This window comes from Artemia sp. Qi Xiang Cuo, chromosome 11 (assembly GCF_049724085.1).
Source record: "Artemia sp. Qi Xiang Cuo chromosome 11, ASM4972408v1, whole genome shotgun sequence".
Taxonomy (NCBI): domain Eukaryota; kingdom Metazoa; phylum Arthropoda; class Branchiopoda; order Anostraca; family Artemiidae; genus Artemia; species Artemia sp. Qi Xiang Cuo.
In genome coordinates this window covers 33,708,569-33,726,614 of record NC_142804.1, presented here as the reverse complement: position 1 = coordinate 33,726,614, position 18,046 = coordinate 33,708,569, and the positions used below count along the sequence as shown (strand labels likewise).

Genomic DNA, 18,046 nt, shown 5'->3' with positions numbered 1-18,046 from the left:
TTGCCTAGGTTGTGATAGAAAAACAAATTGTCCAAATAGGTCATCGGTTGTCACTAATTGGAATCATAAATTAAAAAAAAACAACACTGTCTTGTTCTTTCTAAAAGCTTTTTCTGTATTATGTTTTTTTCTTTTTCTTTTTTTTACTAAAGAAGGACTTCTGGTTTTCCTTCATGCGTAGAAACATAGGTGAGCGAAAAATACTCCTTAGTTTATTACTTGAGTTACTTTAATCCTGTTAGCAAATAATTTGTTTTTCTTCGATTACATTTATAATTCTTTTGCCAAGATATTGGTATCAGCTGCCGAGATAATATGAATGTCGACAACAATTAAACTACGTAAATGTGTTCGAAACTTGTTAGCTATAATATTCAACTACTAAAAAATAGAACCATTATTTAATGGTTGTCGGAAATTTATTTACCAAAGACTCTCTCGAACGAGAAATGTAGATAAAATGACAAAAAAGAGGTATGTTAGGGATTTTGTTTAAATTGTACGATTCATTGGCGGAGAAAACGCATAGGTTTTTTTTAAGCGCTTTTTTTTATCTTTGTCTTATCGGGCCTAACTTCAGATATTTCATTTAGTATTTCCTCCGCTTTCAACTTCCTCCTTTGTCCCATCAAGGTGAAGTTTTGCAAACGTATTGATTTCTATAATAAAACATGAGACTCTCCCCAGACCCCATCCCTTCCATCACCATCTTTTAGCCGATAAGTGGGATGGTTGCACCTTGTTTATTTGGAATCTTGCAATAAACTTCAATCTAGCGTTTAAGATTGAAGGATCAAAGTGGGTCCGTGTTCCAACACCCTGAACCCCCTCACTACCAACTTTTTAGCAGAAAAGTTGAACCTTATTTAAATCTAACTTGTGCCAGGAAGTCTTTGCCTCTCCCTATATCTTTCTGTGCATATTTGTATTTGTGTGTATTTGTCTCTATTTATTTCAGTATGTGTCTCTGTATGTTTTTGCGTCTTTGTCCTAGTGTGCGTCTATGGGCGTCAGTGTGTGTGTGTGTGAATCTGTGTGCATTGGGGATTTTGCTATGGCCTCTATAGTTGCATCATGCCCAATTGAATACTCATTGCCCTGCTTTGGGTAAGCTACTATGGTAGTTGCCAGAAAAATTTCAATCTTTTATTGTTATTATTAGTATTTCATGCTCTGAAGTTCCCTGACTTCTAACCTAGCTAATTATGCTTTTAAGTAAGTCGTAATCCGATTTTTTTTTGTTCAACTTTCGAATTACATCTTACTGCTGCTTTAGAAGAACATATGATTTCAAAAGAAAACTGCATAATATCTTCATATTGTCGTCCTTTTTTTCTTAGTTTGCAGTCATTTAGAAATGTTTCAATTAAGACGACAATTAATGTACGCTCTCCTTCCTCGTCGCTTTTTGAGTTCTGCTGAAACAACTAAAATATATGAAGACGAATTTGAAGCAGCGAGGAAAGAAGAAGAGAAGAGGAAGTTTGAAGATGAAGACTATGAAGCAGAGATTCGTACGAAAATTCTTGAAGCATCGTTGCCATATGTTCACGAAAAAGGATGGAGCAAAGAAGCTCTTGGTTCTGGTAAGTTTCTCGTTCCTTTGTAAAGCCTTTGCGAGCTTACGCCTAATTCTAATATTTTGTGAAAAGTAATCAGGATACATATGCTTAGATTTTACAGACGCGGAAACACAAACAGGTGTTCACACTGTTTATATCAGGGTAAGCTAGTAAACCCAGTGGGAGCTAATTTTCTAAGGAAAAAGGTATGCTTTATTTTAAAATATATTTTACCGTACACAGGTTTCTCCCCTAGGGGTAGGGGGTCAAAAAGAAGGAAGTCAAACTTTAATTTTTAAGCCTATCATCCTGGAAATGGGACTTAACCCTGCTAGAGTCTATTAACATATCCTTCGGAACAGACCTTGACAGTGGGAATGAACAATTTTTTTTCAGTTTTTTGACTGATATTAAGTACTCACCGCTCAGACGACTGACCAAAATTATCTTTTCAAGCACTATGGACGCCATAGTAAAACCATTTTCTCCCTCAACCCATCTGAGGTCTATTCACACATTAAAAACTGTCATATTCTAAGATTGTTCTTTTGGTTATTTCAAAATTATAAAGTTTATAGAGCATAATCATATTCTCGTGCGAGATGCAGTGTTGGACAAAGTACTTTTATTTTTTACTTAAGTATAAGTACCAAGTACTCCAGGAAATTTTTACTTAAGTGTAAGTATCAAGCATTTCCGCAGTACTTAAGTGTTAAAGTACTAAGGCTTACTTATTCTCCATTTGCATGGGCGTACGGAAGGGGGGGCTGCTGCCCCCCCCTAGAACTTCAAATTTACACTAGATATGGCTGAAAAAGCAGATGGTTGAAAAAGCAGTTGAAAAAAAGATAGATGGCTAAAAAAGCAGTTGATAAAAGGTAGATGGTTGAAAAAGTTGGAAATAAACAGTCGATAGTGACAGAATAAAAGTCAAACAAGAAGCAATTATCCATAATGTCTTGGAAAGATTTAGCTCTAATCTAAGAAGATTAATGCTGATGCTTCTTGGTGATTTTTGGTGATGACTTATTAATAAAGATTTCATAGGCATGATATAACTTGCTGGCAATGTAGGGTTTTGTGAGCTGACAATATAACTTCAGCTTACTCTCCCCCGCCCTTCATCGCAGAAGCGGCTGCCCCCCCTAGACAAGAAGCTGCGTACGTCCATGTCCATGTGTATCTTTTTGATTTCCCGGTAGGTGCTGACGAATAACAAACGAGTCAGGTAAACAGTAAGGAATACCACTTGTACTTATCTCACAGAGTTGACTGCCAGAATGCTTGAATCTGTTAGAAGAACTCCTATGGCAGTGGTACCATATAGTCTGGGGTCATGATATGGGCTAGTTGTCAGAAGTAAAATGCTTGTCCTCGGATATCTGATCCTGAACCTTTTCGAAAAAGTACCTAGAAAAGACAATGGAGACTGTTTTCTGCTTCGATTACCGGATGCAGGAACTCTTAGATAATGAAAATCCGATTCATTTAAAATATCCGAATGCTAGGTAGTAAAAACAATACCAAACGTGCCATTCACCACTTAATGCAACATAAGCATTTAATTTGGTTTCTTTGATTTCTATGTTTGTAGCTTTTCAAACGTAGTATCTCCAAGTCTGTTCTGTTTTGGGGTAAAAATTCCTCCACCAGCCAAAAATAGTCGCTTTGCAGTTGCTGACAAAGGAATTATGGAGTTAGATTTTTTGAAGACTTTCATTACTTTTGGGTAGTCGTTTAGCGTCTTAGTTCTTTTCGCCTATCAGCCACATATGAAAGCACCTCCATCTTCGAAGTTTTTCATCATATTCATGATTCTCTGAATTGTTTACGATAGTTTCTTCGTCACTATTGTCAAATTATTCATTACCAGAAAGGTAGATAGCTCTACAGATAGGTCGTGACCTACCTAGATCAAATGTTTCTACCTTACCTTCTCTCCAGACATCAAGATCCTCCCTTGGCTTCCATTTAAGTGAATCGCTTACTATAAAACCGGGTCCACCGTGGTTCATTGAAGCTCTACTCCTCGCGGTAAGCTGATAGGCCGGAAAACTAAAAGACGAGAGAGGACTATCCTGGCTCAAAAAAAATTAACAAATAGCCATAACATGGAGATTCCGACATTTTGAAAAAAAAATCAAATACCTCGTCATACGAAAAATTAAGGTGGCAGTTCCATGAACACGTATTGAAACCAGCATTTTGCATTGGTCCAAGATACAAGGAATCACAATATTTACTAAACTGCAAAGGTCTATAACTTATGGTCGACTCTTCATTCGCCAAATCTGAAAGTAAATAACTATCAATATAAAACGGGTGGCTTTCCAACCGGCCCAATCTCGATGTGGTACCGATTGGTACATCACACATATTTATATCTAATAAACACTTTCATAGCTCTCATTGTCGAAAAAAATAATAATAATAAAAGACAAAAAAGGCGCAGCTGAGCTCTAGGAACAGATAAATAATTATTAGTATAATAAATGAAAAGAGAAAAAAACATTTCTAGACAATAAATCAAAACAACAAAATAAGCACAACCAACTAAAAGCAATCCGCCAGTGACCGAATCCTGCGAGCAATGGTGTCTTTTGGGAGTTTTGTGAGGATTAGCCCTCGACCAAACCAGACTGTTTGCACTCCAAAACTATTCCTTGCCGTATTCAGAATGTCACGCCGGCGTTTCGTTAGGGCCTCAGACACGAAAATGCCCGACTTAGCAAGCTTAGTTTTTCTCTTGAAAACTCTCCTTGGCAGTTCACTGTTTTTCAATTTCACAAACACCGGTACAATATCTTTTTGGCCTTCTATGCTGGAATTATTTAAAAGGTAACGGTAAATATTCTGAATGTCATTTTGCGAAAAACCGGTGACTCCCATTTTCTGCGTTATGATATTCGTTGTTGTTAGTTTCAAATCTTCACCAGGTAACTTCTTCACACAATTGAAAACTAGGCTATTTAGGAGCTTTTCTTCTTCAAAATTGTCTATTCTACTTTCCATCTGTGCCATGCGATTTTCCAACCCTTGCATTTCTGCTTTCAGGCTTTTGTAAGACTGTAATAAGCTCTGAAACTTTGGTGTAAACTCAAGGGACACTGAGGCATAGATTAACCTAATTATCGCCTCGCATGATTGGTTTTTTTTTTTTTAAGGAATCCCAGCTTTTCTGTTGTTCATCCCCACACTTTTCTAAAACTTTCTCAGTAATTTTTTCCATCATTGATTTCTGCGTTCTTGCAATATCATCCTCGCTAGCAACAATTATCTCCAACAGCTGAGATGACGAGCTTGCAGTCTCGCTGAATTTGAGTGCAGCGTAGGATTTGCTTTGTTTGTAGATTTCGGGGGATTTTTTAGCTTCTTTAAACGCGAACTTTACTCCTTTTCCCGTTTTTTTGCAAGGCTTCCTTTATATTAACTGCATACGATAATAAACTTTTTTCAGTGAGTCTTATTTCCTTGTGATCTCCGTAGCAGAAAACATTGAAGTTTTCTCGGCTTTTATTATCTTTAACGATCTGCAGAACCCTGACGGGCCATAACGGGAATCCTTGGAAATGAGCTAGGGCTAAAACAAACTGTTTAAAGGGCATCTTGAAGACACAGACGAGAAAAAATCCAAAATCACTTATCTTTTGCTGAGCAGGCCCACGGATGGCATTGGCAATCACCTTCGTGGCGGGTGGCGCGATGGACCGTGGGGACCTGCAAACATTTATTCCATCGTACTCTGGCATCCACAGCAACTGGTATAATATTATTCAATTATCCAAAGCAAATTATTCACTGCGTTATACAGTATTGTACACAATTCCACTTGTTGCGCAATGAAATAAATATCCAAACAATAATCCTCTTTGAAAACTGGCTAAACAATATAAACTGGTTTAGATCTTAATAGGTCAAAGACCGACGAAAGGATGAAATACTGAAACATAAAATAAACAGCAATCCTTTTGTATATAAGGTGGCTACCTTCTCTTCAACCCCCGCTCGTGATGCTAAAGTCGGAATTTTCGTCCCCAACGCTTCAAAAACGACTGCTAAAGAAAGCACAAAGGCGATTGGAATGAATAGAAAGACTAAAAGAACTTATTAGCGTGCATAACTATGGTGTAAAGAGCAAGGGGTTGGGGAGAAGACCTCCCTCCTCATATACGGAACAATTTATATTCGTCTTAAATTTGGATGTTGCTCTATAATTTCATTTGAAAAAAAAAAACTTTTTTTTTAATTAGTAGCCATAGAGGTTCTAGGTATTTCACTTTATACTCTCTTTTTTTCCATGTAATCTGTAATTTTGAGAAACAAATTTTTGTCTTGTAAACATAAATTTAAAACAATATATTTTTTACATGAAAGTAAAGAGCAATATTGAAGCTTTTAGGTCCTTGAAAATTTAGGTCCTGTTTTTTGGAAGCTAAGGGTCATGTTGTATGTAATGGTTTGTAGAAAAATACATCGTTTAAATTTAATGTCTTTAAGTTCTAAGTTTGCTTATTATAATAAATTTAAAGATTGCTATCAATTAATCAATCAAATTGAGTCAATCAAATTTTTTAAAGATTATTATTGCACTAGTTTCTTTGACTGTCCCTTCCGAAGCCGAACTCCGCGTCCACTGCTGTATTGAAAGAGAGTAGCTTGAAAGTGCATAAAAAAGACGAGAAAAACTTTTTCTTTAATCTATATCAATCTGTATCAAAATGAGGTCCAAAAAAAGGGAAGTTACAATGGATAATCAATTCAAACCTAAAACGAATAGAAGTTATCCTAACAAAAGTCAAATTAGCGCTTCCTAAGCCTTATAAAGGCTTGAGCTTCATTTGCGCTTTACGGAAAACAATCTATATTTAAATAAAATTTATCTTTTATATCGTTAATAAATTTTTCCAGTCTTCGCGGTGTGAATGTCATTATTTATTTAACAGTAAATGTACTTTCATTTGTTCTTTTCAGTAATCATGGCTATTATGGTTTTCTTTTTTTTTTTTGTTGTTGTTGATGATGTTTTGAAAAATAAAAACCTCATAGTTCGAATAAAAATTGATTTGATGAATCACAAATGACGCTCTGGTTTTTAAAAGGTTAGGGGATGCTAATCCTACTCCTGTTTGTGGTAGTTTCTCTATGTCTTAGATTTGACTTGAAAGTTCATTGTACTTCCTGTACGTTTTGGGTCTCATTTATTCATTGATGGATATTTCCGTTCATTCTAAGTTAGGACTTTTAATAGAGTCTATTTCTGCTCGTCTTTGGTTATATGTAGCTCTTGACTTTTCTTTGAAAATTTATTTTTTGAAATAAGTTTTTTTAACTAGCATATTAGAAATATTAATTAAAGTGGATATACCATCTTGCTATAATAATAATAATAATTTATTTATGACCCACATATGAACATTATAAAAGACACTGCGGAGTAATGGAAAATATAAAAGAAAAAATAACAACATCATTACGAAATCAAACAACAACGAAAAAATACAAATTAACCATTATCACGATGAAAAAAACAAACTAAGGGGTCAGTGACAGAAACGACATTACTAGTATTCATAATCATATTAGAAGAAACACTGGCCAGTCGCGTGCAAGCATCAATGACACCATACCGGGATACAATGTTTCTATTTTTAAAACGGCCGGGTAAATACATCAAATATTTACAATATCTAAAGTAACCACTTCTAAGTCTCCGTAAATCTTTTTTCCTCAGCAAGTGGTGGAATCCAGATAGAAAATTTACTCCTGGAGAGCAAAAACTATTATAAAGCCGAGCTAGGCCCTTACGGTTATAACGCCCTCTATTTGGACATATCTTACCATATGACACACGAATATTATTTAATGCATTAGTAACCAACTCAGAGCAAGTTTCGGAAATGGACGGACAAAACGATATACCAAACCACTTGAATTTATCCAAACTAGGAAATGAAATCGAACCGAGGTTTAATGGAGATACAGAAATGCTACTATTAAAACACATAAACTCACACTTTCCCATATTAACAAATAGGCAAATATCACTAAGTAGAGCAGACAGCTTACGGAAGTTCTGAGCCAGCCCTCGACGAGAAAAACTAACTAAAAGGACATCGTCGGCGTATGCAATATAACTTACACCAATATCACGAAAAAACACAGTAGGAGATAGATGTTTTAAACAAGTAGCGAGGACACCTTTAAATATATAAGGAGATAAAACTCCTCCCTGTCTAACGCCTTTCCTAACAGCTACCGAATCAGAAGTATTTGACAGCCACTTAATACGCACGTAAGAATTATCATACCAATATCGCAATGTAGAAATAACTGAATAATTGACTCCGGAACAAGCAAGGGAATGCAAGGCCTGGGCGTGAACAACATTATCAAAAGCCCCGGAAATGTCTACTGTGCAGCAATACAATGAACGCTTCTGGGCAAAAGCTTCCTTTAACAACCGGCTGAGCACATGATACGCCTGGGGGCAACCCAACCCCTCTTCTAAATCCTAATTGAAAAGACGAAAAATCGTACGTAGAAGTTATTTCAGGCAAAAGGACATACTCAAAAATCTTACTCATAAAGCAAGATACAGTAATCGGTCTATAATTCGAGCATGAATCTGGATCTTTACCGCGTTTAAGTATAGGCGTGATACTACCGGAAAGAAAACTATCAGGAACCAGAGATTGAGCTATACAAATCTGGAATAATAACTGCAGGTGGTTCAACAATAATGGGCAATCATAAGCAAAATTCCTAAAGCATAGACCATCACAATCAGGAGAATCTAATCTTTTTAATTTCTTCAGTGCCCAATGTAAATCACTCATACTTATCGCAGGGACTCTATATTGACAAACAGACACTGGCAGGACCGAACTAAGTAGATTAGAAAAATGTTTCTGAACACACTGATTAAATACGGAAAATATGTAATATAATGGCGCACAAAATTCATAAGGTTTAATTCCGACTGAGGTGGGGGAGAACACTTACTGCTATTGATAACTCTATTCCAAGTCATTTTACTATTTGGAGCGTCCCACGCGTTGAGCCTTGCATTACGTAAGCAAGATTTGTATTCTTTCTTCGTTTTTTGCTTGACTGTAAACACAGCACTGGAGGAAGGTCGATCGCAAGCGTTCCACAATCGCAACCAAAACTTTGCGCGGTTCTTTACTTTTTTCACTTCCGGATGTATATTCCACAGGGGCTTGCGAGACCCAGAACGCACGTGCTCAATCAGAACAGCAACTTTTGTGGCCGAATTTAGACATGCCACTATCTGGTAATAATAAGAATTTAGGTCTTCCTTAGAATCAGGGCACTTAATCGAAGTCTGGAGCAAGTGAAACGGGACTTTAATAGTTGAGAGTAGAGTGCATATAGTAGTAATATACATCTCAACGTTTATCCAATTCCAATTGGGCTTTTGATACCATTTTGAATGGAGACCCTTAAAGTGGGCTTGAACATCAGGAGGCTCAACTAGGCACGAAATAGGGAGATGGTCATCATTGATTTTATCTTCATCAACAAACACCTCGGATTTAATTAGACCGGACTTAGACACAATAATATGGTCGAGGTTGGATTTAACGGAGCCTCGATTATGAATGTAAGTATAAGCCAGGTTCTTAGCAGCGACATGATAGACACTTGGCAGAGAATCTAGCAGGAGTTCAGATCGATCAGATGAGGTCAATATGTCAGTATTCATATACCCGGCTAAGATCTAATCAACATTTTTATCTGCAAATTTTATGAAAAGAGATTTCAGTTTATGGCAAGCTTTAGCAAAAGCAGTAAATGACTGAGTGTTTCGATGATTGCATGGGAGATACACATTTACAAAAGCCATGTTATTACACTGGGTTGCTAGAATATTAGCATCAGAATAAATTTGCATAGGCTGATATCCCGACCGAATGAAGATAGCGGTGCCGCCGGAAGGGCGACCGCGGGTCTTTTTTGCTTCTCGAATAAATATATCATGTGTAGCAGACTTTGGAAAGTAGATGCTTTGGAAAGTAGATGCTCCTGTAGGAATACAACATCAAAATTTAGCAGCTCGTCGATTTGCAGATCCTTATCTTTAGTACCATTAATGTTCAGAGAAACAAAACTTAAGGCTATAGGGGAAATCATCATGTTGTCTTTGGCAAGCGCATTTCTCAGTACCGAGCATTTTAAACTATAAGAAACATGATTTCCTCCGCAATTGGCGCACTTAGGAGCAACTGAGCAAGAGTTGTCCGTGGTGTTTTCATGAGCCCCAGCACAGCGGGAACATTTTGGTAAATCAGGAGAACGTGGGCATCTAGCAATAGTGTGATCTACCCCTTGGCACCGGAAACAACGACGCGGTAATTCTTGGTAGATTTCAACACGAAAAAGCTCATATCCAAGTCGGAGACCATGGTTAATTGCATTTTTCAGTGCTAACTGATCCAGAAATTCCAAACGAAAATATTTTGAATGTCCTATTTTAATAGCACGTACTAATCCCGGTATGCTTTCCTTTAGAGATGATTCTGATACATTTTCATGGATACCCCGAACAATACCAAGGGCTTTTTATCAAGGACCTTGGTTTGAACATTAGGTAGGCTCTTAGAGGCTGAGGCGGCAAGGGATACGGCTGACTGCCTATCTCGAGTAACTACGATCCACTTTTTATTCTGATTATCAGGTTTTAGACATAAAATCCCTTCATGACCTTCAAGCGTATTCAATTTATCTTTTGGCAAACCAAGATCACTTAAATCGGTAGAAACATTTTTCACAATTACTGCATATGTAGGTTTATCTTCAACTAAAGGGGGAGCGGGGGGGAGGCGGCTGGGTTTGAAGCTTTTCTGACAAAGTGCGTAATTCATTAAAACAGGCTTTTACCTTACTGCAAAGCATGGAATATGCCGATGCGGGAATTGTTGGGATTTTACTCGCGTTCCTTATCACGAATTCCAGCACATCTATATCTTCCGAGTCGCATCTTTCAAACACTGCAATAATATCGGCAATACTATTTTGTTGGGCGTTATTACCAACTCGCCTGGGTGGAACTTCCCTCGGAAACGCTTTCTGGAGGAAAAGCTTTCTCGCATCTAACACATCAGTAGCCGAAAAAAAATCCAAAGCATGGTCTTTAATCGAATCGTGGGAAATCCCTTGTTCGAGATTTTTCTGTATGAAATTCAACACTGGATTATAAAAAAGTTTATCTTTCGCCCAAATTCCAGGATCAATCATTTTCACTTACAGTAATATAGTCCATAAATCGTAATCCCTTATTCCACTTATAAAACCAAATTGCTCCGATTAATCGTGTCCGTAAATCATAAGCCGTAGAAACTTATGTAAATGTCCAGAAACTAGGTTAAAATATTAAGCAAAGGTATCATATATAGGTCAGGAACTATAATCCTTTGAAATATAGAAATCTAGCTAACTTCACTGGGATTATAATTCAATGAAAAAGCTTACTGGTTTGACAATGTTAATAAAATATCCAATTTATGAGAGGTCCGTTCACTTTAAACTCTGAATCAAAATGACTTCGTATTCTAATGCGTTTTTCCAATTTTTATTTCTAATGTTTTAATGTATGTATTTGTCATGTATTCCCTTTTTGATTGTACCAAAATGTCCCATGTTTATTTTCTTTTTCTTATTGCGGTTGTAGAATTTGAAAGATAAAATTTTTGCTAAATTTAAAGAATTCAAGTTTGTTAAGCTGACTAGTTTTATTAGTTTTTGAATACGGACATTACGCATCTCAAGCCTCTGACTTAATTTTTCTTTCTATAATTTTAGGGGCTGAAGAAATTGGATACCCAAGTACACTCCATGGACTTTTCCCCAATGAAGGCTTAGATTTGGCTTTATATTTTTATGGAAAATGTAATAATAATTTAGAACCAATACTTGAGGATAGAGCAAAAAATGAGTAAGTACTTAATTATTTTTGGTTATTTGCTTACCTTTGCAACCTTGTGGACGCTAAAGTACTGTAATTCTTCCAGTTGGGGCAAAATTGGAGAGGACAGTGTCAAAGAGAAACACGGGACATGGGCTGTAGGATAGATATTAAAAAGGGAGAAGTGTTTCTATGATACTCTGCATATGTAGCTAGTCTGAGTATTTTTATTATCAGTTTAGTTTTAGGGGCCAAATTTATGATTTTATAAGAAAACAATGCTCTTATATGAAAAAATATCGTCAAAAAATGTAACTGCTTGCTCTTAAGTCTATTAGTGGAATATATTCTAAGCAAATTTATACGAAACAACCTGGAGCTTAAAATTGTTTTCCATTTATGCTTTTTGTAAGAGAATTTATGAAAAACAATTCACACATCATTACAATGTATGCATGGCTAGTTGAATCAGGTTTAATTTATCTAATGATTTTTGAGGACGGTTTTGGAATTAGATATTCAAATATTCTTCACGAAGTTTCAAAGTTATGCCCTTGTCTTGAGTTGAAAATTAAATGACCAGAAATTTGTTTTAAACGTTCCCTTTTACTGGTTAAGATACAGTACATTTGCTTACTGGAGTGGATCGTTGAATTCTCACATAATTTCTATGAATATATTCTCTCCTAAAAATGTTTATGAGAAGTATGCTCGCATGAAATATTCTTAATATAATTTTGAAGGAAATTTAGTGTCAAACGGCTTACATACAGAGGAGATTTCTTTTTCCTAGGAGGAGGTAATACATCGCCCAAAGCACAGCTATTGATGGGGGGATTTTTTAAAGCGCCTTTTCGTAAACAGCAAGCAGCAAGTAACTTCAGGGTTGGGATCTGTGTATAGCTCTCTGAAAGTATTCCGCCTCCCCAAAAAAAGAAAACAACAATTTTCACAGTAATAAATGATTGTAGTTTGTTTTATTTTTCAATTTGACGAAATCACGTTTTTATTAAATGAAAATAAAATAAAAGCAGTTCCCTAGCTGCAGGTGTCAGGAATAAACTAAGTTCTTAGAAAATATAATAAGCTTAAGACATATCTTGTGTATTCCAAATAATCAAAATTCAGGTCTATTGTTGGAACTGCTAGTGGTCATTAAACGCTTTATAGTAAAGACAGAACATAGCATAACTTCGAAGCTGTTAGGTTAGTCCTGAAGATGGTTTTAAAACTTTTATTCGTTCAAGTATTTATTACTTAAATAAAAATTAAAAGTAGTTATTTTATCATTTTTTCAAGAATCTCTGTTTTTTCTTATAACGGTAATATCTGTTCCAGAGATAATAGTTAATGCACAATACACTAATATATATCCTGATTTGCAGATGATTATATTCAGGTCAATATATATGTCAGTACAATTGACTTTTATAGCATGGGTTAAACTTAATTCATTTTTTTTTTATTTAAAATCAAATTCCTACCCAATGATGCATTTTTGTAAGAAAAATTGACTTTAATGTATATAATAAATTGTTTTAATGTAATGAACAACGCCCTCATGGATTCATGCCTTTGGGTTTCTGAAGAAAATTGTCTATGTTTCTTAAGAACTTCGAGCTTGAGAAATATTCCTAAAAGCTGTATATTTTGAAATGTTACTGCAGTTAAAATAGTAAAATTGTAATCCTTGATTTTCATCAACTTAACCATGAGTAGTTGATACGTAGTTAGTAGTTTATAGTACCTACTTAAAAAGAGATATTATTTATCATCATGAAATTTATTTGACACTTTCTGCCTTTAGGAACTTAGAAAAGCTAGATTTTTTTCAAAAGTCACTTGAAGACCGACTGCGTATGAACATTGAATATATCGACCGATGGCATGAAGCACTTGGACTCTTTGCTTTACCCCAAAATTATCCAATGTCTATCAAGAGGTTAATGAATCTTGTGGATGACATCATGCATTACAGTGGTGATAGATCATCTGACGTAAGTTTGGAACATTTGTTAATACTTAGGATATACGTTGATATAAAACTTAATAGAACTGGCTGATCCTGATAAATCTTGGTTGAATACGGAGGGATATCTTTCATCGTTGTAAATGTGTGGAAATAATTCTAAATTTATGTGTATTGGCGATGTGTGTTGGGTAGGAGGGTAGCAGCACCCCTCATTTATGGACTACAAAAGAAGGTTTTTTTCAAATGTAATTTATATTATAATATCATTAAATTCTGATTTGTGGGAAGTAATCTCCTAACTCTAACTAGCTATGTATTATTAACAAAACATGTTTTGAATTATTAACAGCTAGTGTTAGTACTAAATTAATAAACATTGTAGCACTGGGAAGTGCAATTTTTGAAACACGGGATTTTTTTAAAGCTGTACGCGAATCTACGCGATTAGGCAATGAAAAGTTCATGACAATGGATAGTTATTAAAAGGCAACTTCTATTAAACAATATATCGTATTAACAAAAATAAACAAGGTCTTGGTAAGTATGAAATAATTATTCAGCCTTAATATGTGAAAAGGCTTGAATTGACTTGACTTATTGCTTCTGCTGATAGTCCAGTGTAGAGAAAGATGCCACTTGTCGCCTCCAGTCCAGACGGCCCTGATCTAGCATAATAGCTTCGTATGGGGTGCTACCGACCAACGACAGGAAGTGAGCAAGGTTGTCCTTTCATCTAGAACGGGGCCTTCTACGTGGACACTTCCAGTCATACGTCGAGGGATAGAAACTAAAGACGATTTTGAATGACCTTTCTGCAGGTTTGCGCGCTAGTTGGCTGAACCACCGAAGAGTTTGTGCAACGAGCTGACGTGAGTTAGGTTTCTGGTTAGTGAGTGACAGTAGTTGGGTGTTGGAGACGAAATCATACCCCTTAATTCCTTCGATTCGTCAGAAAAACCTGGTTCGAGCCACGTTTATAGCATTTCGGACCGAAACGGCAGCAGGTCAAGTTTCAGCACAGTAAAAAGAAGAACTTGGTTTACAGTGGTGTTTTAAATATTAATCTTTGTTCTGTAGGTGATTCTGTGCTTCGACCAGACAGAGCGACAGAGTTGGGCCATGATTGAGGTGGCTTTTGCGATACGGGACTGAGTTTCAGCCTCGATAGCTGACAGCTGTCTTCGTCATCACAGACAGCTGCCTGTGATGACGAAGCCAAGATACGTGAAAGATTTCAAAACTTCAACGGTGTTTCCTAATATTCTGAATGCAAGTGAGTTCGAGGTTGTGACTACTGTGTCAATGATCGTTATCTTAGTCTTATGTCAGCTCATCTTCAGGCCCACTTTAGATACTTCTTCCGACACTATGGTAAAGGTTTCGTCGAGTTCAGCTGCAGAGGTGCATACCAAAGCGAAATCATCTGCGAAGTCGCAATTGCTTAGGACTCGTTCGCCAAATTGCAGTCCAAGATGGAGACGGCTTGTGCTTCGGTCCATAATGTAATCGATGACGATGTTGAAAATTTTAAGCCCTTGGCTCACACCGATGTTTATTTCAAATATTGGGCTGCGACGACCGTTTATCTGGATGGAGCTCTTAGTATTAGTATAGAGGGCCTTGAACAGACAGCAATACTGGTCAGGAAGTCCTGTTCGTTCAAGTATCAGCCAGAATGAATGTGACCGCGCAATTTTCTGTATTACCATTAACCCCCCCCCCCCCCGAAAAAAAAAGAAGAAGAAAGTCTTCCAAAAATATCTATACTTGACGAAAATTGAAAGAAACGGCAAATTTACAAAATACTTTGTTTTTTTCATTGTTTTGTTTTTGTATTAAAACCATTGAAGTTATTCTTCACTTTTTGGCAAATGGGCAAGGGATATTTTTTAAGGGGGGGGGCTCTCGGTTTCAAATGCAAAGTTTTTATTTTTAAGCCAAAAAAGTGCATCTAAAGGCTAGTACTTCAGAAAGAAGTCAAACAAAGTATTAAAAATTAGTTTTGTTTGACAATAAACTCCTTAGTACTTAGTATTCCCTTCGTTACAGAAATTGTGTTTTCGGTTAAAACCAGTGATAAGTTTCTGTGCAAGTAATGGTAATCTTGATTATTTTCTTCTGTGCTCATTGTTTCAGGTCAGTTGGTATGGCAAGCGAATTTCTTTGGGCGGTATTTACAAAGCTACTGAGCTGTATATGCTACAGGATTATTCAGAGGATTATAAAAACACATGGTTATTTCTACAGCGTCGCTTAGAGGACGGAAAAAGACTAAGTGATTGTGCCAGATTAGGCATGGAAGCGGGAGATTATGTGGAGTCAACATTTTTTACTGTGAGTATACGAGTCAAGAGGAGCAAAGGGCTTTGAAAGTGCTGTAGATTTGTTTAAAGCAGACTCATTTGTGTTAAGTTGTCACAAAAAAATTTTTTTTTTTGAAGACATTAGCGGCACTTTCCAAGTGTCCTAAAATTGACATCCGACTTTTGTTTGATAAAATAACATTAAATAAAATAATGTACTCGTAAACCGTAATCATGATTACGTATCATGATGCGTAGGGGGGATTACCCTACGCAGTAATCCCCAGTACTGATTTTAATATTTGACAACGAGAATACTGTATGAAGAACTATATCATTTTATGCCAAACAGAACTTACCATTGCATAAACTATTGGCCTATTTTATGTCCCAAAATACAAATCAAAAACAGACGGGATTTATTTTTCTTACTTTGTTGGGATACAGAACAGACTATCTTAGGAAGAAATAATATAGAGCTAGATGGCGTCTAAGGGAATAGTAATGTGTTTTCTAGATGTCGCTTCATTCTTGTACACTTGGCGTTGCCGAAGTTGCTAATGTTGAAACCTAGGCTATTGAAACGAAAGTTTTTTGAGGAGTAAAAGTATTTTTAAGAGCATTGACCAATCAGAATAAAAGAACTAGTGACCTATAATGTTTCGCAGATTTTTAGCCACGAGTCTCAGCAACTGTGAGTACCTGAAAATGCTTATGTTATACAGCTTGTTTTTCATGTCTTTTTACCAACTACCGCCGTGGGTTCTGATTGTGAGGTGAGAATAGACTGGCCAACCCCCCACCCCACTCCTCCTGAAGAAGCGAAAATGGGCCAGCAGCCTTGAATTTAATAACATCAGGTCGACTTCTTACTGTCGTCTAACCAAACGAAATTATAGGCTTGTAAGAATGTTTAAAGATTTATTGTTGTAATGATACTTGCATGGAAACACAAATATTAACTTTCATAATCATGATTATCAATGCTTGTGGAAACACCATTTCCTGTTACGTTCGAAAATGATACCCTATAATATGAACCAAAATACAAAACTTCATATAGAAGCTCAAAACGAGTTTAAAATGGGAAGGATAAATCTAAGATTCTTAAACAGGCTGCAATTATCTAGGATTTTATTAACATTTATGTTTGTGTTGCGTGATAGATTCGTATAGACGTAAATAAAAACTGTTATGAACCTACATGACACCAAGGAGGTGTCGAATACCTTGGGATCCTATCAAATCCGGTAGTTTCTATTGTAACGCCCTCTTCGTCCAAAATGTGAATTGTGACTTCTGATTAAGGAGTCCAAGAAATTAATTCTGGATTTCAGAACAACTCTCTTTAACCCATCCTTAGAATCTAGCGGCCCGGTAGAATAGTCAGCGCCTTTTATTGTGCAAAGACTAATTACCTTCCTGTGACTGACGAAATGACAAGTGGCATACCTGATCACTTATGATTGTGTATACCCACTCCCGCCTCCCACAGTACACACCGACATCAGGTGATATGGTATTTTAGATAGTTCCTGAGTGGCTCAAGGGATATTTTGTCTATACCACTTTAAAGATCATCGTTGGGAGGTACTGCCTTTACTTTTTAAACTATCTGGTTTGTGAAGACCTAAATCATAGTCAGTAGCTTTAATTTAGTTCTAAGATTTTTCACCGCAAAACATTCTTTGCGATATTATTTGGTACTTTTTTTAATTGTTTAATACTTTTTTTTAATCGTTTAATACTTTTTTTAGGTCCGTAGTATGCTTGGAATGCGACAGCGATAAAGGATCCGGGTCTGTTTTGTCCTAACTATATACACTGAATAAAAGAGATGTTATGATTATCATATGCTATTATGTTTAGTTTTTGATGGATCGATGCATCTCTTCAGTCTATTTTTAAAAAAAAGACATGTAACAATAACACAAAGTTTACTTTACAACAGCAGGAATCGACGGATTGACGTATTAGCTGACTGAAGACTCGAAAAAAAAGTTTGTCTCCTAAGTGTTTACGGTAATAGACGGTAACTGAAGAACAGTTGGGGCTAAAATATGACAAAAACGTATCTAATCCAGGGCCATATCCAGGAGGAGGGGAGGGGGTTGCGAAAGTGTGTTTTTTTGGGGGGCGGGGGGTACAAAAAACTTCGAAAAATGCATTAAAAGTTTGTTTATATTTATTTTTGTTACGTTTTTACGAGTTGGACAAACATTTCGAGGGACGAGGTTTCAATCCTCCTAACCCCTCTTCCCGGATACGGTCTTGATCTAAGCAT

General features: G+C 36.3%; 1 protein-coding gene across 1 annotated transcript in view; it reads left to right on the top strand.

Moving 5' to 3' along the window:
• Window positions 1–17,611, top strand: part of LOC148946907 (glomulin-like) — a 122,639-nt gene extending 105,028 nt beyond the window's left edge. Inside the window, exons 3-7 of the mRNA XM_089096733.1 lie at window positions 1,348–1,586; window positions 11,385–11,517; window positions 13,295–13,484; window positions 15,596–15,793; window positions 17,520–17,611. Of these exons, the coding sequence (XP_088952859.1) occupies window positions 1,348–1,586; window positions 11,385–11,517; window positions 13,295–13,484; window positions 15,596–15,793; window positions 17,520–17,552 (793 nt within the window). The 3' untranslated portion in view covers window positions 17,553–17,611. The remainder of the gene's footprint in view (window positions 1–1,347; window positions 1,587–11,384; window positions 11,518–13,294; window positions 13,485–15,595; window positions 15,794–17,519) is intronic.
• Window positions 17,612–18,046: the final 435 nt, after the last annotated feature.